Source organism: Telopea speciosissima, chromosome 1, assembly GCF_018873765.1.
Source record: "Telopea speciosissima isolate NSW1024214 ecotype Mountain lineage chromosome 1, Tspe_v1, whole genome shotgun sequence".
Lineage (NCBI taxonomy): Eukaryota > Viridiplantae > Streptophyta > Magnoliopsida > Proteales > Proteaceae > Telopea > Telopea speciosissima.
Genome location: NC_057916.1, coordinates 63,650,601 through 63,675,062, shown reverse-complemented (window position 1 = coordinate 63,675,062; position 24,462 = coordinate 63,650,601). Strand labels below are relative to the sequence as shown.

Sequence of the window (24,462 nt, the reverse complement as noted above, 5' to 3'; positions counted from 1 at the left end):
GCCTACAAGAGAGCTTTTGATGGATCTTATTCTTCTATGAGATGAGAATAATGAAAATTTTCGTCCATCATTTCCCATCAACTTCCCTCTCATTTGGGTAACTATTCAATAATAAAAAAAAAATGCTCCCTCTCATAGTAGAGATTCAATAGTATCCATTTTACATGGAGGATCTTACCTTTTAATTTTTATTTCTTTCTGCCAAAAGAGCTCAAGTTGTTGTCCACTTCTTCCGCGTGCAAAAAAAAAAATGGTGAAAGATGAAGCATTTGAGTCAAGCTGAGACTTCATGGTGTTGCACGTTTTATCAACAGGGGACAATGTCAGGGACGAGAGCAAGTATTAGGGGATCTAGATCCTCTACTACCGAGCTGCCCCGGCAGGACTGTGCTACTCAGACACGGTGAGGCGTGCAATGACTGCCTCACCCCTGCCCGAGTGCCTTGCCCTAGTGGGGGTAAGGCGGTTATTGCATGCCTCATCGTGTCTGGGCAGCACGGTCCTGCCTGGCAGCTCAACAGTAGAGGATCCAAATTGAGTATTAGGAGGATTCAGTTTGGAAGTCATTGAGAACCAAAAACCGACGGTTCTAAACCAATTACAAAACAATTACTTAAAGTGAATTTAAACCAAACCTTAAACCTTCTTCCTTCCTCTTCGAAGTTTTTTTTAGTTGAACTAATGACCTCTTAATTATGAGGTGTTTTTTTCCTTGCCATTTTGAGCTATCCCTTGGGGTAGTTGGGGTGTCAAAAGTTGGCCAACACCAATAGACTTGACCTAAACTGATCAATTGAATCCTAGAATCGGTCTGATCGATTACAAAATGTGTTGAGCTCAAGCACTGACCGATTAATAATCAGGTAGTCCTGGTGCAAGGTAGTGGCCCAACGGTCACCTAACTGGGGCCAGCCGATAACCAATCGTTTATAGCCCGATTTACTCCTTTTAACAAGCTATAAACGGTCCTTCAAACAAGCAATAATTAGTCAATTATCCCATTTAATTCCCGATTAGCCCAATTACCTTGAGCCTGATTATGGACCGGAAACCGATTGATCGAATAAAAACATGTTAGACCCAATTACCTAAACATGTAGATATGATGCAGGAACTTAAATTGATAGGAACTAATTAGACCGACCGAAACCAACCAAACTTGACCAATTGACACCCCTACCTTGGGGTTAACTCCTCTTTCGAATTCTTACAGATGTCTTAACAGGGTTTTGAAGAGAGGAATCAGATCTGAATTAGTCCCGGACAATTTCAATCTGGATCGAATCAGACTCGACTTGGACTGACCAAAATGGGATCGGGCATCGGCTTTATTTTTAAATAAAATCGTGAAAAGTAGAAAGACTTTCTAGAGTTTTCCCCTCCCCCTCATGCCCTCTCTCACACTGCAATACCTCGGATTTTTTTCCTCTAAGGTTCCCTGACCATACGGTTCGTGAGGTTCTCCTTAGGGATGCTCAACATGTGTCAAAGCTGCATCCAACGGTTGGCTTTTCAAATACGGTTTGCAATGTTGGTTCCCAATGAACCAGGGACTCTCTCTCTCTCCTCTCTCCACTCTCCACGTTTGCAACTTCTCAATGAAACAGCAAAGTGCAAAGACGTCTCCTCTCTCTCGTCTCTCTCCTCTCTCCTCTCCCTATACTATTTCCAAAGAAAAAACGAAGAGAGCTTGGAGAAACTCTGGTGGTCACCTCTGCAAACGCCGGCGAATGCGACGAAGGCGTTGCAACCTTCACTCTCGGCCCTCCATAAACCGATCTTCACTCTTTCAGTTCCAGTCAATGTCTACAATGGCACTTTCATAGTTGGAGATGCAAGGAATGGCTGTCATGGATCCATGGTTGAAGTTTTTGCATGGAAAGAGAACCTGAAAGTCCCATACAAATCTCATGGGAATTGTGAGTTCAAGACTGCTATTTTCATGTTCAGTTCTTCACAGTCATTGCACCCAGGACAAGGCTTACATTGTATAGTTCATTCTACCACACAAAGATTGATAACTTAGTATCTGTCTATGGCCTCATTTTGGATCAAGTTGCTGTTTTATCTGTTATCCATTAGTTGTTAGCATCATCAACCTACACATAAATCATGTGTGCTATGAATTAAATTTGTAAGGTCCTGTTTCTGTACACTTGGACAACCTCGTTGAGGTGGTACTTCATTCCAGTTGTTTGGGTGTCTAGCAAACCCTGTAGTATGTTACTCACCGGTCACCAAAGAGAGATTGTAAGATTGCAGTGGAAGAGAAGTACTACATGAACCTTCAAGTATGAAAAAGTGTCCCTTAAGCCCAACTAGAAAGAGAAAATCATAACTTAACACTGCTCTTTTTTCTCACTTGACATGTATCTTTGTACATCAATTTATTTGTGCTTGCACTATTCTTGGAAGGCACTAATCCACCCATTTTTATTTATCTAGCATATTTTTCCGAGAGTGAAGGTTGCAACGCCTTTGTCGCATTCACCGGTGTTTGCAGAGGTGACCACTGGAGTTTCTCCAAGCTCTCTTTGTTTTTTCTTTGGAAATAGTATAGGGAGAGGAGAGAGACGAGAGAGAGGAGACATCTTTGCACTTTGCTGTTTCATTGAGAAGTTGCAAACGTGGAGAGTGGAGAGTGGAGAGTGGAGAGTGGAGAGAGGAGAGAGAAGAGAGTGGTTTTGAGGAAAGAGTGGAGAGAGGAGAGAGGAGAGAGTGGTTTTGAGGAAAGAGTGGACAGAGGAGAGAGAGAGAGAGTCACTGGTTCATAGGGAACCAGCACTCCGGTTGTATTTCAAAAGCTAACCGTTGGATACAGCTTTGACACATGTCGAGCATCCCTAAGGAAAACCTCACGAACCGTATGGTCAGGGAACCTTAGAGGAAAAAAATCCGCAATACCCCCTGCTTTCCTTCTCCCTCTTTGTTTCTCTCTCCCTTGCCCCCTCCCCCTCCCCTTCCCCCTCACTCTCCGGCATGATTTACCCTCTTCTTCTTGGTTACCTGAGTCTTTCACGTGTTTAGCTTTGTTTTTTATTTATAAGTGCAACAATTGACATGAGACATATCATGCAAGTGTTGGATCAGTTGAACTGCGGTTCAACACAATCTCATTATGGAATGGACAAAATCAGGATCGTTCTGAGCCGATTCCAATCTGATCCAGCCAATAGATCACCACTTTAAAAAACCTTGTCAGCGCTTGTACTACAGGTTTATACTTCTATAACAAAGAGATATTTCTTGGTCCAAAGGATAACGCGGAGTGGAAGAAATGCTTAATATGAAATACAATCTCCAATGCTTCATTTAAGTGCTTCTTTCCTCTTTGTGAGTGTTTTCTCTCCTCTTATTGAGTGTTTGCTTCTCTCCTCCTTGTGAGTGAATCACCATAACCATTGGAAGTTGTCCAGGCAAAGGCAAAGGTGAAGGTGAAGACTACTTCATGGTAGGGGGAGAATTTGAGGACAGTTTTGTAGTAGCCTTGAATAATTTGACATGGAATGTTCAAGAAGAGTGGAGGTTTCTAAGATGGAGGCAAACACAAACACAAATGAAGATGATGAAAACGAGTTTGTGATAAGGGATGAATTTGAGGATAACTTCGTAATAGCCTAGAATAATTTTCTAGTGGGATGTGTCTTTCCAAGTAAGCTTCATCGCAAGCAGACTATGACCAAAGCGTTGGTCTCTGCATGGAATGCTCAAGATAAGGTGGAGGTTTCTCTAATGAATGTCGGTCAATATTTGTTTCGTTGCTCCCCAATATTTGTTATCCAAGTTATTCTTTCCACTCGTTGCCGTTTTGAAGTTCGCTATGAGCTTGTTATCAGGTATGGAAGGCTGCATATGTTTAACTATTTTGATGAAATTGAGTGTTATAGGAACCATGTAGACCCCTCATTGACATCCATGTCGAGGCTAAATTGTCTTCCGGCTGTAGCCTTTGTTGGAGAAGATGATACCACTGGAAACCTTAATGCTCATCAATTGATTGGCCTTGATTATCAAGCGGTTACAACTTATCAATTGATTTCAATGCTTAATGAATATCAAGTGGGTCTTGATTATCAAGCTGTTACAACTCATCAATTGATTACAATCAAAGCTCATCAAGTGGGTCTTGATTATTATCAAGGGGTTACAACTCATCAATTGATTTCAACCCTTAATTACCATCAAGTGGGTCTTTGTTTCTTTTTTTTTTATTGAATGTAATTTTTCTTTTCTTCCAAGGCGAGCAAATGTTGTGGCTCTTTTTTTTTTTGGGTGAAAACGAATTTATTCAGAAAGACGGGAAAGTCTCATGGATAAAGGATTACAGTGATCCTTGATCCATGGATCAGAAACGGTCCAAACCATCCTACACATCACAGACAGAGCCCTCCTTGCCAGAGAGTTAGTTAAATTGTTAAACTCTCTTGAAACGAACAAGAACTTACGTGATTCAAAGAAAGACTTTAAATATAAAATATCCTCTAGGATAGGTTTGAGGATAAGAGATGTTGTTGAAACCCCATGCTGCAAATAATTTATCACCTCCTTATTATCTCCTTCCACCTCAAGTCGAACAAAGTCCTCTGATATAGCCTCCAACATCACCGAACGAATTGCCATCGCTTCTCCGACCACTGGTAGAGAGAAAGATGCTATCTCAGAGATAGCGAAACGTGGTTGACCATGATGAACTCAGCAAATAAAACCGATCCCTCCATGGGCTGACTCATTAGGAAGGCTAGCATCACAATTAGCTTTGTAGACATTTGGTGGAGGAGGTTCCCATATAGGTGGCGAAAAATTGATATCCCGATCCCCGTCTGGAGCATTTGAATGTGGGAACGAAAAAGATAACTCATGGAAATTTGATTCCACGATTTTGATGACTTCCATACGAGACCAAACCTTTTGACCAAATAGAAGATCATTTCCTGATAGCCATAAGTGCCAGCAAATGAACGAGCATAATGACATAAGATCACGACTACCTGATTTCCCTCTGGTACCAAAAATCGACCACCCATTAATCTAGCCATGAGTGGTGACTTTCGTATCTTCAGGGATCTTGTATGATGACAAATTGCAACCCATCCACATAGCTCAAGAAAAGGGGCATGTTAAGATAATATGTGAGGTTGATTCAATTTTGTCCCCACATCGAGCACAATAAGGTCAACATGAACCTCTCGACAACGTAGATTTGATGCTGTGGTCAGCCCTGAAGCGCATGCCCTCCATAGAAATTTTTTTATCTTTGGTAAAGTGGGACAGCCCCATATCCTCTTTCATACCAATTCTGGAACTTGCTTCCATGACTTCAAAGTAGATGATGATGCCTCCCTTTTAAGCTTTTCGGACTCCAAATTACTCAACAAATGATATGCACTTTTGATTGTAAAGATGCCATTACGTGCCGCTCCCCATACTTGTTGATCATCATTTGGGAATAATGGAAGATTGATTTTTAGAATTTCATTTACTTCCAATGGCTGGAACTAAGAATCTAAGAGATCATGTCTCCTAGTCCGAATACTTTGATCGATAAGCTGGGGGACCCACTGAATTGTGTTGGTAGAAGGCTGTGATGATTGGATACGATAACTTGGTAGAGATGAAACCCAAGAATGGTTTCAAATGTCAATATTATCCCCACGTCTAACACCCCAAATTAAACCTTTTTTTATAACTTCCCGCCCTAACATGATGCCGTGCCATGCCCAACTTGGTTGGTTTCCCATTGTGGCAGAGAGATAGTCTACATGTGGGAAGTAAATGGATTTAAGAAATTTTGCCTACAACGAATTTGGTTCGGTCCATAGTCGCCAAGCCACCTTGGCCAATAAAGTTTGGTTTTGGAGGGAGGGATCCCTAAATCTGAAACCACCTTTTCTTTTGAACGACACATTCGTTTCCATGATATCCAATGAAGTTTGGGATTACCATTAACTTCACCCCAGTAAAAATTTGAGGCAGCTTGACAAAGTTGTTGATGATGCAATGCTGGGAGTTTGAAATGCGAACATGCATAATTTGCCATTGAGAAAGCAACAGACTTCAATAACACCTCCTTACCAGCATGTGATAGTAATTTTGTCTTCCACCCCTTTAGTTTTTTATCAACTTTATCAGAAATATCTTTAAAAAGTTGAGCCTTAGATGCTCCAAACTGGATGGGAAGGCCAAGATATTTCTTAAGGCTTGCTCCATATGGAACCTTAAAGATCCGAGAGAACCATCTTTTCAATTTAGAGGGGGCGCTTGGACTGAAAGTCATGCATGACTTCCGCAGATTATGGCTTGGCTTGATGCTCGACAATACACATCAAGACAATCTTTGAGCGCATATAGTTCAGAAAGTTGCACTTCAAAGAAAAGGAGTAGATCATATGCAAAAAGCAAATGATTAACCGGAGGGGCATGGTTGCAGACACGAACTTTGTGAATAACTCCTTCAGATTCAGCTCCTGCTAAGACGTTACTCAATGCCAGAGAGCATAAAATAAAGAGAGCAGGTAAAAGTGGATCACCTTGCCCCTTGATGGTTGTATAGTCTCACAAGCTACTCCATTAATTAGCAAACTGTAGTAAACCAAGCGAATGTTGGCCATTACCAATTGAACCCAATGATCACTAAAACCCAATCGAAGCATTAGTTTTTCAAGGAAACTCCACTCAACCTAGTCATATGCTTTTTTCATGTCAAGCTTCATTGCAACAAACTTCTTTCGCCCTTTCTTTCTTTTGTTAATGTAATGGAATAATTCATGAGCAATAAAAATATTATCTAAAATAGACCAATTAGGAATAAAAGTTGATTGGGTTGAGAAGATAAAAGTATCCAATACAGGTTTTAGTCGGGTAGCCAAAACCTTGGTGATCACCTTCAAACCACTGCACATAAAGCAATAGGCCTGAATTGGTCCGTGCTCTCCGGACTTTGAACTTTAATCACTAAACATATGAGAGTAGCATTTAGGGTGGGGGGAAATATAACATGTTTGGAAGAAGTTCGAAACAAGAATGAATAGATCCTCTTTTATCACCTCCCAATAATTTTGAAAGAAAGCACAGGATCAACATAACTCAAAACTTGTTGAAGAGCTACATCATCAACACCTTCTGATGAAAAAATCGATTCAAAATGATCAATAATTTTCTTATACACCTCTTGTTTAGACTTCGTCCAAGTGCCGGTGGGAAGCTTTAATTTAAAATTCGGTTCATTTGGCGCCTTTGGATTGTTGATGTATGAAAAAAACTGGTGTTCTTATCGCCTCCTTGAAGCCACATCTGCCTAGATTTTTGTTGCCAAAGGTCCTCTTCATTTGCAATTTCTATCTTTAGTTTTAATGTAATATCAACAATTTGAGTTTGAACAGAATTTGTGAGTGGAAGCTTCTGCAACGTCTCAATTTTCTGCAAAAAATGTTTAATTTTTGTTTGAACATGGCCAAAGACCTCTTTGTTCCACCGTTGATAGGCTGATTGGCAAAGACCCAACTTCTGAGAAAATATAGTTGATGGTGAGCCTAATATAGGTGTGAACCATGCATTTGAGGCAACAATTTTACAATTATGGTGGTGGAACCACATCGATTCAAAACAAAATGGTTGTCGGCCTTTGAATGCACCGCCCTCGGTATCAATTATTAACAGAAGATGATCGGATCCTACAGCTTGTTTTACGAACACTGCTGCATTTTCATATGTTATCCTCCAACTTTGATTTGCACGGTCCAACCTAATCTGAATCGTCGAGGTACCTAGACGATTGTTGCACCAAGTATATGTTGGACCATAGAAGCTTAGATCCATAAGCTGACATGAGCTTAACATGTCTCGAAATTAACGAACATCTCGATTAGAGACATTTTCCCCACCTTTCTTTTCTTGCTAAGACAAAAAGGAATTAAAATCACCAAATACTAACCATCATCATTGCGATTCCCACTCAGAGAGATTAAACGATCCCATACTTGCTGGCGTTTAGAAGGCACCGGGTCCCCATATACACAGCTCATGAAAAATGTTCTCCCTCCACTAGTAGACACTTTGTATCCAAGATTATGGAATCTGAAGATAACACCTCAATTTGATAATTATCATTCCATAGAAGAGCCAAGCCACCTTCCGTTCCCACTAGATCAACAGTGAACATGGATTGCATCTATAACCGGCACCGTAAAGTTTCTAGGCGCTGCTTCTTGCCTCTTGCCTCTATAAAAAATATTATATCAGGATGCTCCATGCGGGAGAGTTTGTTGAGAAAACGAACGGTCAAGGTTCTCCCGAATCCCTGACAGTTCCAGCTTCGACACTTCATTTCTACCCATGGGGCTGTAAATCCCTAGCCACCAAGGGGTCCAATCTTAAAAAATGCTCATCTTGGGTATGAGATTCAATGGAGAAGGTGCCAGGAAGCCCTTGTCATTAGTGTGTATGAAGGTTTGGCCTAATTCCACTCCTTGGCTTTATTATTTGTGTGTAAATAAGTCTTGGCTACTACGTACTCTTATCATCAATAGTTTTTTTATTTAAAAAAAAAAAAGATAATGCAAAAACAAACGAAGGATCACACAAGTAGATCTAAAACAAAGATGTCACGTTGAGAACTGCTCGAAGTCGCAAGTAGAGAACACCTTTGCCAACTTGTCATTGCAGTCCACCATCTGAAATTAAGAGTTGATTATAGTTGCAAGTAGATCTCTCTCCTTTCTTAGCCCATGGTTTCATTTTTCATTTTTTATTTTTTTTATCCCGAATATTATTTGGGACCCGGGTAACCCTAGAATTTTATTGCAAATACAAAATAAATATGAAGTACAAGGGGGGGGGAATTAACCCACCTTACTACTATCGAAAGAAACATATCACTATCTCACACATAGCTATAAGAAAGCCCACCCCGCAAAATAAGAATTTAAAAATTACATTCTAAAAATTATTAAACCAACTTTATCCTCCCTTAAGATCTTGCGTGTAATTCCTGTGGCGTTGTCGAAACCAACAATATCTTCAAAGAGCTCTCTAGGTGAAGCTTGGGGCTATTTGACAAGGTTTGTTATGGGCATTGGAAAAATGAATCTCAAACCTAGCAATTGAGTTTGATAGTGCAGCGTTTATTGACGTTCTAAATTATATCATTTCGCCTCGTCTTATCCAGCTTGAGGCAATGACTCATGAAACATGGACCTGTGTTTCTAAGTTCAAAAGTTGTTCATTTGTTTGTATTTCTAGGGATATTAATGGTATTGCCCATTTCCGAGCAAGGAAGGCCTTATCTTTAGCATGTAAGACAATTTATCCACTTTCTACTCCTTGGCTTTCTGAAGCTTGTAATTAGGGTGCCTTGTGTTTGTCAAGCCCCCCCCCCCCCCTCTTCAATAAGATTATCTTTTATCAAAAATAGAAAAAAAAACACCTAGGAACGAATATGAATCCAATCGTAGGTTTCAACTCCAAAATTGATGACACGCAGTAGAAGATTGGTGAACTTATCGTTCTAGCACAAACAACCCTCGAATCCACAAGGTAAAAGATAAGGACGAAAATGTCAAATTTCAATATACTTCAAGCTGAAAATTACAAACCCTAAAGAGACGTTATATAATAGGTCAAATATAATTCGAAAATCAATAAAATACACTTAAATTCAAAATTCAAATAATGCGCCAAAATTCAAATTTGAAATTCATATTTTAAAACTGGCGGACTTTTTTTGCCTTCAAAATGCACCTAAACGACCAAAAAATGCATACATTAGCGTCGTGGGCGTGGACCCTTGAAGTACTCTTCAAGATCTTCGATTTGATATATGATTCGTCCCATTTCACCCTGATACCTCCAATCAGTCTGGGTGGACTTCTACTTGTCGAACTGGCTCAAGAACTCATTTGATATCTCTTCTACATCATATAGGGAGTTCTGATACCAATTGTAAAACTTACTTAGGTTTTCTAATCAAACCCTAATTGAATCTTATATAGAGATCAAGAATACAATTCAAACAAATACGAGAGAAACGATGTGTACCTTACACTAAAGTATGTTGGAGATGATTTTGTTGTAGTTTTTCACAATTCTCTTCTTGTTAGTTCGAGATTTTCCACAGTACCTCAGACCTCCTTTTGCTCTCTCTCTTTTGTGGTAAAGTTGAGAAAAATAGAATGAGGGTTGTAAGGACCCAAAACATAGTATATATAATACTGTATTGATCCTAACCTTAACCCTAAACCGCAATGGATTAGGCCAACATATCCCTAAAATTGTAGAGTGTGCTAGAACCGGTCCATGCAATTTGACTCTCACCAATCAATCAACTTAAATAATTAATTAACCATCTTACTATTGGAACCATCCACTAAATTACCAACAACTACCATATATAACTTCCTATTCTCAAAAAATAACTTACTTTTACATAATTCCGCACACACACACACACACACATACACACACACACACACACACACACACATCATAGGGTTTTCATGAGTCGTTGTAGACTTGACTTTCAAGCTATGATGTTTTTAGTTAAATTTTCTATTTGTAATTGGAGACTACACTTGTCTTTTGATTCTATGCAGTCGTCACTACAAGTGAAGGGGTCATTGTTGGGGGCCTAAGTAGCTCTAAGTAGTCTTTCTTTGACACCAGATTGATTTCAATTGAATTAAACTAATTTTGAACTCGTAACCAACTGAATGGAAAACTGGCTATTTGAAACAAAAAAAAACTGGATAATCAAAACCGAATACTATTATGTTTCGATTTCAAAAATTTGAACCGCATATTAATTGGTTTGATTTTGTTTTGAATCTTGTTCATCATGAACCAAACCGGTTGAACCTTAATGGAAACCCATCTAGCAATTTCTCTCTCCAGATGAGTGTAGATGGATTTTCATAAGAATCCAAGAACATGTTTTTGGACACCGTCGGATGCATTTTAAATGTGCACTAACCAATACACTCTACTTGTACTTGAGAGGATAAAAATTCAGTGTGAACTGGTTCAATGAGCTCACTGAACCAGAGAAAACGACCAGACCATTGTTGTCCGGCTCTGGTCATGTATGCCCCATAGCCTTAGACCGTCCCATGCCTGCTCCACCAAAGTTAACAGAACAACCGAAGCAGTGATTTAAGAACTATACCAGACAGTCTCAGCGAAAGAGAGGGAAAGAAAGAGAGATGCAGGAAACGAGGGCTATGAGCAGCTCCGCCATGGAAGCTATAGCGGAAAGATTATCATCGATGGAGAACCTCTATTTCCCACGCGCAGTCCAAGAAACCGCTGTCAACGCTTTGCAACGAAAGTCCATTCTCCTCAACCTCCTCTCCAAAGACGTTGCCGTCTTCTTAGGTAATAAAATTTACCTTTCCCAAATACTTTCATCTCTCTCTCTCGGTTTTCCTTTTCCTTTTCCTCTATACCCTAAAAATTCTGATTTTGGTTCTTTCTTTAAATGGATACAGAGCGGTATGGATCGAAACTGACTAGCGAAGAGCTTCAAGGATTTGATGTCTTGAAGGACGATTACGAAGTGAATTGGCACCTAAAGCATCTCCGTAGCTTACTTATTCCCACTACGGAGGAGGTCCGTTCTCGATCTGTGAAAGTGAAGAACCGTCGACTTGCTTACTTGAATAAGCTTATCAGCGATGGGCTTTACTTCTCTGAGGAGGCGATGAGGGAGAGGGAGCCGTATCTGCATCATGAGTATGTGGGGAAGTTTCAGGATCCTACGGGCAGGAGCATGGCCCGTACTGGGGAACGTTGGTCGGAGACCCTGATGCGGAGGTCGGAAGAAGCAATTTTGATCGCAAAGATTAGAGGGGAGCAGCAGAGGTTGGGTGTTCCTGAGAAGGATTGGGTCGGCAATGAAAGACATATAGAAAACGAGGAGGAGGAGGAGGAGGAGGAGGAGGAAGAAGAAGAAGAAGAAGAAGAGGATGAGGAAGATGAGGAAGAAGAAGGCGATAAGGGGAAGGAGAATCCTCTTGGTTCAGAGGTAAATTTTGAATATTTTGCTTTTTCGGCATTCTATTTGGTCAAGCTTCAAACTTTGAATGTCAACAAACCTCATTGTTCAAACTGTTGCTGACGCTTACTAATGCTAGAAGTAATATGAACTCCATATATAATTACAGTAAATGAATGCAGCTACATATTTGGTGCAAAAACTTTAAATGGTTGAACTATGTCACATTGCACTCGATGTATTTGTCCTGTCACAGTGGCTGTTCTTCATTATTTCTGTCACTGGGGATTATTGTACTGGTATAATGTTTAACCATTTACCATAATTAAATCACTTTCTTGAGCTCTGACCTTGTGCAAGGAAGCAAGAGCTCCCTCCAAACATGAACTCAAATCTCAATGTGAATGTCCTTCCTCTTAGAATGGACGATTGCCCTCTTAGATCCCCCCCCCTCAGTTAAGATTTTGACACGTTGTTGCTGCAATGGCTATAAACAATGTCCCCTGAACCTCCCAGCCTAAACGACTAGCTTGTTTCTTTGCTATTACAGTTCACTGTGATGCAACTTGCAAGATAGGTTGATCCCCAGGAATAACTAATGGGATCTTCTTCCTTTGTCCTCCATCCGATATAATAGAAATTTTCACTTTGATCATTTCGATCATTGCGATAAATAAGTGTGGGATACACCTCTTTGAAGTGCACTTAATTGCTTCTTGCTTATTTTGTCGACCTGACCATAGCACAGTTAACTATGACATGTGACTCTGAATGGGTTGGCATTGTATCTTTCTTTTCCCTTCCTGTTTGTTATCTTATTCAATTAGATGTTGATAAATTCAGTTGATTGTGATGTGGACGAAATTCAAAGTAGACCTTCGTTGTAAGGTATTCAAAACAGAATAGAGGAATGGAGACTCAATATGAAAATCCAGGCACCCACATTTTTATGTGGAGTATGTGTTCTCGAGTTTGACAGACCTTTGGTGGTATTTCCATTATAATTTAGTTCGACTCGTGTCCACCAATTTGATAGATTTTTTGTGGGGGGAGTTAATATAGATTGTTGCCTTTTCATCTCTTAAGTTGACCAATGAAAAGGAAGAAGGAATTTTACATATTTGATAATTAATAATGGTTACAGATTTATGGCGTGTTTTTCTACCCTCTTTTTCCTATTAGGAACCTGTACTTATCTTAGGTTCATTCTTTCTGTGCACTTGAGTCTCAGCTTTTCTAATTTTTCTCATTTGCTTGGATTTTTTTTTTCCCTTTTTACTGAACCTGCTATAATATACGAGCAATGTGGACTTTGTCATCCAAATTGATTAATTACAGAATTTATAGTATACATGCGTAAGTAGCTGTTTAAATAATACTTAATATTTAGCTAATATGATCATTTTAACCATACGTGTGGACTGCAATATATTGATGTCTGTTTAAACAGACATTGAGTGAATATTGATCAATATTCAACTTCTCCTTTTGATTCTACAACTCATATTTGATAATTGTCCCTAATATGTTTGTTGTTGCTATTCTTTTAACATCGATTCTAATTCCTAATTACAATTGGATTTCATCAATGATCAACTTTAAGCCCTTATCTGTTTACGCTTATCATGGATAAATTAACTAGGGACCTTCAAGATGAGGTCCTTGGGATATGCTTTTTGTTGATGATATTGTTTTGGTGGATGAGACAAAAGCAGGGATTAACGCCAAGTTGGAGTTATAGAGATCAGCCTTGGAATCAAAAGGTTTTAAGATAAATAAAAGGGTAAATTATATCCCCCTCCCCTATACTTTGCCCTAATTACACATTCCTCCCCTGAACTTTCCCCAATTACACCCGTATCACCTATTGTTTACAATAAACTACTATTACACCCATGCCATTAGCGTCCGTCTGTTAAGTCGTGACGTGGCTTACTAATATTTTTTTAAATCCCCAAATTAACCGTGGGACCATGTGAGATGACCCTTTTACCCTTTTGATTAAAAACAATTCTTCTTCTTCTTCCTCTTGCAACCCCATCCGCCCCCTTTCAGTCCCTTTACTCGTTGAAAGCTGCACTTACCGGTAATTTGACCGTCTGTATTTCTTTAGCTCTTCCTTCATCACTAAAGCTCCAAGCTAGAACCCTCTGTAACCCATAAACATTTGGGGTGATAAGTAGTTAGCTATGGTTATGTCATAGAAAGTGAACAGAGGTTGGGTGGGTCGAGCTAACTCTGAGAATTGGACATCTGGTCTCTAGAACAGGTTAAATTCAATTTCATTTGGGCAAAAGTGAAAAAGGTGGGATTGAGTGTTACTCACTTACGAAATTTAGGCATGATTGGAGGAAAAAGCAGAAGTGAAAATGGAGAAAAAAAAACAAAAAAAGAAAAATTCTGGGAATTGGAAAACAACCAAAAAAGAGGGGCGATCAACACAGTGGGACTAGTAGAAATCAAATACCCAGCTCTCTCTCTCTCTCTCTCTCTCTCTCTTCCCCAAGTCCAACGGAAACTCAACATTCACAGCCATTGTGGCCTTGTGGTTGATTTTTGTTCAAATCATCAAATTGTCCCACTGAGCTTCATCCCCCTTCTGGAAATGTAACCCGTTCATTCTTGCATTCATATGGCCAGTGGCGCAAACAGGGCAAGGTGGGCGATCGATTTGATTTACAGGTTAGGGTTAAGATTGGCAAATTAGGGTTTTAATCGATTTGATTCCCAAAATTCCTATTTGGTGTACAATTACATCATTTGTTATTTGAAGATTGATTCCACTATGCTTGCAGCTCTGTCGTTTGAACAACACTGTAAACACTCAGAAGAAAGGCGGTGAAGGAGGTGACGACGGTGGTGGTGGTGGTGGCGGCGGTGGAGGAAAGACAGGTATTGGTGTTTTAGGTTGAAGATGAAGAAAAGGGTAGCATTGTAATTTTATTTTGATGTTTTAGTACGAGGGTGAAATAGTCTTTTCCAAACAAAAACTAATAGCAGGCTAACACCTTCAGCCAGAGGGGGTCTGGGTGTAATTGGGGAAAGTCGAGGGGAGAAATGTGTAATTAGGGCAAAGTACACGGGAGGGAGATGTAATTTAACCTAAATAGAATGAAGACGGAGTATGTGGTGTGTAACTTTAGTTACGCTAGGACGGATGATGAGGTGGTGAAAATGGATGAGACAGATTCCGCAAAGTGATTATTTTAGGTATCTGGGCTCAATCATAAATAAAGAAGATGATATAGAGGATGATGTTTCACAGAGAATTAAAATAGGAAGGATGAAGTTGAGAGGTGTGTCTGGAGTGTTGTGTGATCGACGTATTTCCTTCAAAACTTAGAGGAAAATTTTATAGCACATTCATATGATCTATGATGTATGGGTAGTTAAAAAGCATCATGTAAATAAACTCAGTGTAGCAGAGATGAGGATGTTGAGATGAATATGTGGCAAAACTAGGAAGGATAAAGTAAGGAATAATCATAGAGCTGATTTGGGAGTAGCTCTGATATATGATAAGCTACGAGAAAGTTGTTTGAGGTGACACATGGCCATGTTTAATTGAGGCCTTTGGATGCTCCAATACGAAGGAGTGATTTGTTTCAGATTGAAGGAACTAAAAGAGCCAGGGGCAGACCTAAAATGACCCTAGGAGTAGTAGTGACGAAAGAAATGGATAGCTTAGGCCTTGTATCAAGTATGACCTCAAATAGAGCTGATTGGAGGGCAAGGATCCATGTAGCTAATCCCATTTAGTTGGGATAAGGTTGAGTTATTTTTGAATATGTTACAGGTTGTAAAGATTTTTTTTCAAGAACCTGTGTCACTTTATCAAGGATGGTTAAAGTGTTTTCTTGTGGGGTTCATTCACAAACCAGTTACAACTGGGTCCGTTCTGGGTTTAGTATGTTGTATACGTCAATTGGGCCAGGTCAATGCCACCCCTGACCTGCCTTAGGTACATATATTTTAACCTGTAACAGCAAGATTTGAAGCTGAGGTTTCTCAATTTTAACCATGTCTAAAATGGCTCAAATGTTGTGATGCAACGTAGGGTTCAGTAAACCTGATTATACGTCGCTATGGGCCCACAAGTCACAAATAGCAGAAATTGAATGAATAGTGGCAATTTTGTGAAATATTCAGAACTGCTTAGTACCCTTTTGAAAGTGACAAATAGGAATAGGGAAAAGTTCGTAAACAAAATTAAGGGGAAAGGACAAATTGGAAAGTTAAAACACATGTGATAAAATAGAATGAAGTTTTAAAAGGAGGTATTTGTGTAAAATGGAAATAAGAATCAATATGGCCTTATGTGGAATTTCTAGTACTTGGTTATCATCAACCTCACGACACCGGAGTTGTATCAATAGCCAGAATCTTATTCAAAAAAGAGATCTCTCTCCAACAAAGATCAATCGAATTGAACTTCTGGGATTGAGTAATTAGAACGTAGGGATCTTGAATCGACTCAACCCACACTCAATCCAGCAATCAAAACTTAATTAAATATCCTCTGAAATCTGGCATAGCTGAAGAATTGAACTCAGTTCTATTTAAGAGCCTGGTTCTCACCACAGTGGCTGTAAAATGAATTCAAGCTTCACAACCAGGATCGTGCTTTCATGTATGCACAGCCGAAGAAATTTAAGACCCAATAGATAAGGGAATAAATAGGTCTAACCATCTCTGTCAGCCACAAGTACAATTGTAGCAGGAACTAAGGGTTGAAATGATAAAGTAAATAAGGAACAAGGAAGGGAAATAATGAAAGAAGGTGAGGCAGAGTAACAAGGTTTAATGGAAGGGATTGAAAGGTAAGAGTGCGGATAGATTGTACCTGAAACATGAGAGGAGATCAGGGAAGAAGAGAGAGGTTTGTGCACAACAGCTTTGGCGGCCAACAACATAAAGTCAAATTTTATTCATTCCAAAATCAATGAATTCTTCATTATAACATGTACTTAAAGACTTCAAACAGTCTTAATCCTTATCCAAAACTAAAACAAAAATTGACTCTAACTTGAGGAAATGAAAAAGAAAATTACAAAAACAAATCAAAGAGACAAGTTCTATATCATACGCATAACCATAGCGACAAGGCGACCTAAGCGCTTAGGCAACCAAGGTGCCCAAGTGTTATTTTATTATTTCCCTCTTTTCTAACATAATTTAGTATGCTACAATATATACCTTATATCATTAAAAATCAACATTAAGCCACATCAAGTCATCAAAAATCAACATAGAACTAGAAGATAGCAGAACTAAAGAAGCAAGCTATTGGAAGTTTGAAACAATCAAAACATACATTTGGTTTATACTGTCTTTATAAAATATGATCTTATCAAGTAATTAAACTGCTCTCGATTTAGAGAAATGTTCTTGTTCTTTGATAAGTTTGACTGGTCAAATGATTTATTGTTACATGGGACTTTTTGTATTATGTAGAGCACAGAATCAGCTTTCCAACAAATCCAAGATTGCTTAATTCTGATTTATTGAAGGATTTATGTTCCGGTCAAACCTTATTTGGTGCGCGAATGCTGTTTAAAATCACCTTGAATGGAAATAAATTTTTAGACATCAAAACAAAAAAATTATTTTGCCACTCTTTTGGTTTTTAGTAATGCTCTATCACAATAAGATTTGTGAAATTTTTAGATTTGAGAAAAATCTTAGCATTTGAAAGTTGAAAATTGCCCCTACAACCGAAAATTCAGTTTTATTCTTGAATTAGGAATTTGAATTTTTAACTATTTTTATTAGATTCATTTGTGGTGTTTGCTTATTTATGAATAATATCTTAAGTAATTGGAGAGATAATTATAAATCTATTTACTTAAATGATGTTTGGCATAAATCAGTGCCAAACTTGGTTCAATACCAATAGAAACCTAATAAATGGAATGAAAGAATAATAAAAAAAATTAAACCAGCGCCTTGCATTAAGGTGACAGTCTCCTAGACCCCAAAAAACCTCTTGAACAGCAAGGCGACACCTTGACAACTATGTGCATAACTGCATTAACTCTCCAGTTTTTAAAAGAATTTGATTCCATCGAGTTAGGTCGTAAACCAAAGTCACCTTTGTAATTATCTCAATGCTTAGGTGGCAAGTTGTCTTGGGGAAGACGGTCGAACCACAACTCTATGCGTGGGGAGGAGAGAGTGACTCATAACTGGAGGAGACTGACCCCAACAAGGCATGTCTGATAACACGTGTAGCGACATCAAATATGTACAGCCTCCTTGTTTTACCTTGATGGTATTTCGTGCACCATTGTAGAGAATACTAGTCTGTTGTTGCCAAGATTGCCCTAAAAGAATGTCACAATGCGCCAACGGGGTGACTAAACAACGCACATGGTATTGTAATGGCCTAAACTGCAGATTTACTTGAGCAATGGTCTCTTCTCGATCTGTATGTCCAAAACCTCACACATGAATCTTCTTGAAGAGCTACTTTTATGGAAGGTTGATGGCTCGAGCAATTCAGCAGAGATAAAAATTTTTTCTGCTTTGGTATCAACGACTGTATGAACATCTGAAGAACCAACACCATGCAGAAGAATACCCTTCTGTTTGAAGAGTAGAGCTTTAACAACTAGATTGTTTGAAAATGATGTAAGACTATTTGTATCATCATCATCCTATTTTGTTGATAGTGTCTCTGCTACATTCATGGGATGAGACATATTGAGACATTTATTGCCAATGTGACCCTTCTCGCCATAATTACGGCATACAATGCTCTTCCACCAGTCATTCCCTTTGATAACCTTTGGCTTCCTTTCTTCCACTTTGCAGGATTCAGGCTTCTTTTCTTCCACCTGTGGTGGAGGTCTATAAGCTGAAGGATTTTTTAGCATATTCTTCAAATAACTGTGCTTCTCTTCAACTGTCTTGGCATAAGTAGCTATCTCATCAATGGATCTGAAATCACTGTTGTACAACTCTAGTTGAATCTCGGTACTCACTCCACTGCTATAACTTGGAACCTGTTGTTGGTTTGTCTCCTGAAGTCAGCACTTTGAAGATAATTTGTGGAACTTTATCATGTAGGTATCCACATCCTTGCTGAAAATGAACCAATTTTTGAAATAGTACTTTCTCATAATTAGCAAGAACGAACTTCTCAATCATAATCTGCTTCATGACCTCCCAATTAGTAACATGTCCAAGTCGTCGGACAAGCCTCAAATGTAGTATGTCATCCCACCATAAACATGCAAAATAGTAAATTTAGTGAGTATGAGCTCGCATTTCTTTTTATTTGAGAAGGACTTGTAATCGGAAATCCTCTCGATTTAGTAAGCCGTCAAACTTTGGAACCTCAACCTTGATGCTATTGTCCATGTCTGAAAATTGCTGTGTGACATCCTGTGGGATAGCAGGATCGTGTTGCCGTCTCAGGTGTATCTTCGATCTGGAAAGCATCAAACCGAGGAACTGGTGTAGACGGTCCTACTTCATCTCGCCTTTCGCCCCTATTAATAAAGGCAAGAATCTCAGTGAGAGTGCTTTGAGTTTCTCCCATGAACTTGTCAAGCTTGGTCTCAGTCTTCTGCTGACTCTCAGTTAGTTCCCGATGACTCTCAACCAATTCCCGATATAACTTGTGTAACTCGGGATATGTGATGCGAGATTGACCTCTCATGGTTAGTAATTACTAGAAAATTCGGCTCCGATATCAATTGATGCAACCTAGGGTTCAGTTACCCTTATTGTAGGTCATTATGGGCCCTTAAGTGACAAATAGCGCAAATTGAATGAATAGTGGCAGTTTTGTAAATGTTCAGAACTGCTTAGTACCCTTCTGGAAGTGACACATAGGAATAGGGACAAATCCGTAAATAAAATTAAGGGGAAAGGACAAATAGAAAATTTAAAACAAATATGGGATAAAATAAAAGGAAATTTAAAAAGGATTTGTGTAAATGGGAATCAATATGGCCTTGGTTATCATCAACCTCTGGACACCAGAGTTGTATCGGTAACCGGAATCTGATTCGAAAAAGAGATCTCTCTCCAACGAAGATCAATCGAACTGAACTTCTGGGATTAAGTACTTAACACTTGGGGCTCTTGAATCGACTCGACCCACACTCAATCCAGCAATCAAAACTTCATTAAATATCCTCTGAAATCTGACTTAGCAGAACATCTGAACTCACTTCTATTTAAGAGTCTGGTTCTCACCATAGTGGATGTAATCTGAATTCAAGCTTCACAATCAGGAGCGCCTTTTCATGTATGCAAATCCCAAGAAATTTCGGACCCAATGGTTAGGGAACAAGTAATTGTAACAATCTCTGATTCAACCACAAGTACGATAGCAGCAGGAACTAAGAGTTGAAACAATAAGTAAATAGGGAACGAGGAAGGGAAATAATGAAAGAAGGTGAGGAAGAGTAACAAGGTTTAATGGAAGGGATTGAAAGGTAAGTGTATGGATAGGTTGTACCTGAAATGAGAGAGGAGATCAGGGAAGAAGAGAGAGGTTTGTGCACCACTTCTCTTGGCGGCCAACGACATAAACTCAAATTTTATTCATTTAAAAAATCTAAAGCATGTATTTAAAGACGTAAAACAGTCTTAATCCTTATCCAAAACTAAACAAAACTTGACTCTAACTTGGACTCAAAAACTGAAACAAACCCTAACTCTATCTATGACTCCATCAACTGGAAATAAAAAAGAAGAGTAAATTACTCCCCCCACCCCTCGATTATTTCCGAATGACAAACCCCACCCCTGGGTATTGAGTAATAACTCTCCCCTCCCCTGAATTCAAAAGATTCTATCAACCGTACCCATTCTGTTAAAAATCGCTGTTAAGTGTTCAAAAAAGACTATATTACCGCCGCCTTCTTATTCTTCCTCCTCCTGCAACCCCTTTCCTGCAACTCCACTCCCATCCTGCTGCCAACGCAACCCATCTCACCTCCCCCACTCATGCTCTCACCACAACCTTTCTCATCTGTGTTAATGTTGCTAATTTGAATGGTTCTGTTACTCATTGTATTAACCTTTTTTTTGTGCTCTCATCCATAAGAGCTGTTAATTCGATGTGAAAGAGTCCACTCTGGTTTTTTGGATATATATTGTTTTTGTTCAGGTTGCACTTTGAAATGAAGTCATCCATTTCAGCTTTTTCATTGCATTCAGATACCCAAATTCCTCAGCAAAAATGGAGTCATCTGGGTGATTATTTTAATGAGAAATAGATATTAAGCTATTTGTGGATTCTATGATTCTTTCACTGGTTTCTAGTATTATCTACACCTAACCTTCTGCTATTCTTTGCATTAATGGATAAGACATCTCCAGTCCAGAATGGTTTTTATTTCCAAATGCCATGGATTAGCATTGATGTAGAAGAATCCATATATGCAAATCCTCAAACATGTTACACATTCAAACACAGAAGCAACTGCATTCCAAGGTTTGTTCCTCTTCTTCTTCCTCCTATTGCAAACCAATATACTGCATAGCAAGTCGGAAAGAAAAAAAAAAGGTCTACCCTAACAAAACAGTTTCATTTGGGGATTCCAATTTACAAGCTTCAAACTGAAGTAATTGCCCAGGGACAGACCCAGAGATCATGGATAGGTACCGAGGTGGAAGAGACCTATTAAAGGGGTCAGGGATTAACGACGTAACAGGGCTCAGAACAAGACCAGGAAATCACTTGCAATGGCGGTAGCAAAACCCCTTTCAGTTTTGGTTCAATCAAAGATGAACCATCCAAATCAATGTAAGGGACACCAAGGCAAAAATATAGAATCAGTTTCTATGGCGGAGGAGAAAGCGGTTACAGAGAAAGGGTTCTATTTGCATCCATCTCCGATTACGATTCCCAGAGACTCAGAGGTCAGAGCCTCGGCTTTTGCCCCTATTTCCGGTGACATCTCCTTCGGTCTGCCCTTTTCTAAGCACCTTAAACCCTACTAAAAAACCAAGAAGCAATAAAAGACCAAAACCTGAACACCAAGACAGTCAAAGTTTAAACCAACCGCAGTTCTCAAATTGGTTTACAGGGCCTCTTCATTACCATAACTACGCAGCAAACTCCTCTTTCTCCTTGCCTTATTGATATCTACAATCTAATGGGTTAATGGTTATGGAGCTTTTACTGGCCCTGGGGGACGGTCAGATAACCAAAATAGGGTTGCTTTTTTTACAGTCTCATGGCCTTGGATAGATTTGAGGGTTGAAAACTGAGAATCAGAGGGCGATAGGAGATGGTCCGAAGAACAGAGAAAATCAGAGAATTGAAGAAAACGAAAAGAAGAGGAGAAATGTGGATTAGGGTTCCGCCTGAGTGTTCGAACAAAGGAAGAAGAAGAAAACTTGAAATTCTCTTTTTCATTTTCTCTCTTGTTATTATGGGGGTATTATTGGAATATTACAAATATAAGGGCATTTTGAGGTTTAATTGAATATATTTAGGGTGATGTCCTTAACAACGATTTTTAACAGAATGGGTACGGTTGAATAAGAATCTGTTGAATTCAGGGGAGGGGAGAGTTATTACTCAATACCCAGGGGTGGGTTTTGTCATTCAGGCATAATCGAGGGGAGGGGGGAGTAATTTACTCAAAAGAAAATTACAAAATAAGCCAAAGAGAAAAGTCTTATATCCTACGCATAACTGCATCACCTTGACCTCACACAACTGACGTGATTTCTTGAATCATATCTGGTTGGGTTCAGTTTGCCTGATTTACTACATAGTATGTACCTCTAATCTATGTAAGATCTACACTAGATGCAGTATTGCTGATACGATGCTGAGTGCTTCCTTCTTTCTGTCATAATCTTGCAACCACCTAATCTTATATAGATTATATTGAATCAATGTTAAGCTATATCTACTATGTCATTCTGAAAATGCATTTTTATTATACATGTGTACATGAAAGGCCGGGTTTGGGCTGTGCCAGGTTGAACTCAAGCATCAAACCTAACCAAGCCCTTGCTGACCTTGTGGTTGGCCTTTCCAAAACCCTCAAACAACCCAGCAAAATCCAGATTGGATCCAATCAGGTCCAGGTTAGCCTAGTTCAAATTACATACCTGGTATTTCAACACCTCATCCTCAGATTCTCTTGCTTGTTTGCCTCCAATGTTGTTCATGTTTTACAGATTCTCCACTTTGCCCACTGCAACCTCGTTTAGATAAATGGACATTTCTCCCATTTATATTCTCAAAGAGTTCAAGGGGATTAAATGTTGGCAGCATATTCTTTTAAATGTTTGGCATGTTTCTCTTCATGGAAAGTTAAGTCTGTTTTCAGTGTTCATTATTATAAAATTTGGTGGGAGTGTGTTTTAGGTTTAGCTCCCCTTGCTTAGAGACTGAAGAGAGGCTTCTGTGGAATGTTTGCTCCTTTGTTACACTTGTAAGTAATACTACCATTACTAATCAGGAAAATTTCCAATCTTCCTCCACTAATCTCATTTGATGCCTGGCCATCAAATGAGACCTTTTGCATGGAAAACCTCCTTGCCCCATATTAATAAGTCCTGTCCCTGCTTGCATTCCTCTTAGGGGCAAATGGGCCCACTGCAGGAGTCAACACCTTCACTCATCCTCTAAACCTGCAGAATCACCTTTCGAGATTCATAACCAAGAACAACCCTACCTTCGCTCCTGAGCCCGTACTACCTAAGGTATCCATGTCAATGATTGTCAGAACCAATGGAGTATCTGAGTTAAATTCTTTTCTTTTTTCTTTTTGTTTATGGGGAGGGGGATGGAGGATGGGGTTGGTACTTGGTAGTATTAGAACTTGATGTTTTGCTCATGCTATGTTACAATTCCAACAGCAGTGTTTTTTTTTGAATTTGTTGGTTGATATTTGATTATATTCTTGTCTTAGTATTCATAATAAGTGTTTCTGGAATGACAGGCAACCAATGCTGTGCAGCACGCTGGCATGGAGCCACGTGAGGAATCACCTGTATCTGCTGCAGAGATACAAGATCAGATGGAGCAATTCATCCACATAATGCAACATAAGTTTTTGTCAGGGGAAGACTCTCAGCATTTGGACTACACTAAAATAGATGATGACGAGACACTGGACGATCACTGGATGACGGAGGCCAATCATGATGCCGAGGAAAAATATTTTGCTGAGGATGATGAATAGCAAACAAAACCATCAGGATCTCTATTTGAGGCTTCACAAGTAGCTGACTGTTTATAGTTAGAGCTAATTTTCTCTTTTACCAAAATCTTCCTTCTCTTCCCTCCGACTCCCCTCTTGCGCCCGAGTGCGAAAGAAATTCATGTAAGTAAACCCTCTGTGTTACATGTTTATAAATCAATGTCACTACTGTAATCAATTTGATAATGATAGAGAGAAGCTAGTTATTCTTAGGTTTCTGGTGCCCAATTAAACCAATTTTTTGTTTCACCAAATTTTAGGTGTTTGTTTGGTTGTAAGTATTGAAACTTGGTTGAT

General features: G+C 39.2%; 1 protein-coding gene across 1 annotated transcript; it reads left to right on the top strand.

Annotated features, from left to right (window-relative positions):
* The first annotated feature begins 11,150 nt into the window (after nt 1–11,150).
* LOC122647234 (coiled-coil domain-containing protein 97) lies at nt 11,151–24,251 on the top strand. Its single transcript, XM_043840686.1, has 3 exons — nt 11,151–11,364; nt 11,478–12,013; nt 23,905–24,251. The coding sequence occupies exons 1-3, from the start codon at nt 11,193–11,195 to the stop codon at nt 24,145–24,147; spliced, it is 951 nt and encodes a 316-aa protein (XP_043696621.1). The 5' UTR covers nt 11,151–11,192; the 3' UTR covers nt 24,148–24,251.
* Nucleotides 24,252–24,462: the final 211 nt, after the last annotated feature.

What these genes read in the sequence shown, in the direction of transcription:
- LOC122647234 (XM_043840686.1), top strand. Translation starts at nt 11,193, where the DNA reads ATGCAGGAAACGAGGGCTATGAGCAGCTCCGCCATGGAAGCTATAGCG. An exon ending in AGACGTTGCCGTCTTCTTAG is followed by an intron (nt 11,365 to 11,477) that starts GTAATAAAATTT and finishes AAATGGATACAG; the next exon opens with AGCGGTATGGATCGAAACTG. An exon ending in AGAATCCTCTTGGTTCAGAG is followed by an intron (nt 12,014 to 23,904) that starts GTAAATTTTGAA and finishes CTGGAATGACAG; the next exon opens with GCAACCAATGCTGTGCAGCA.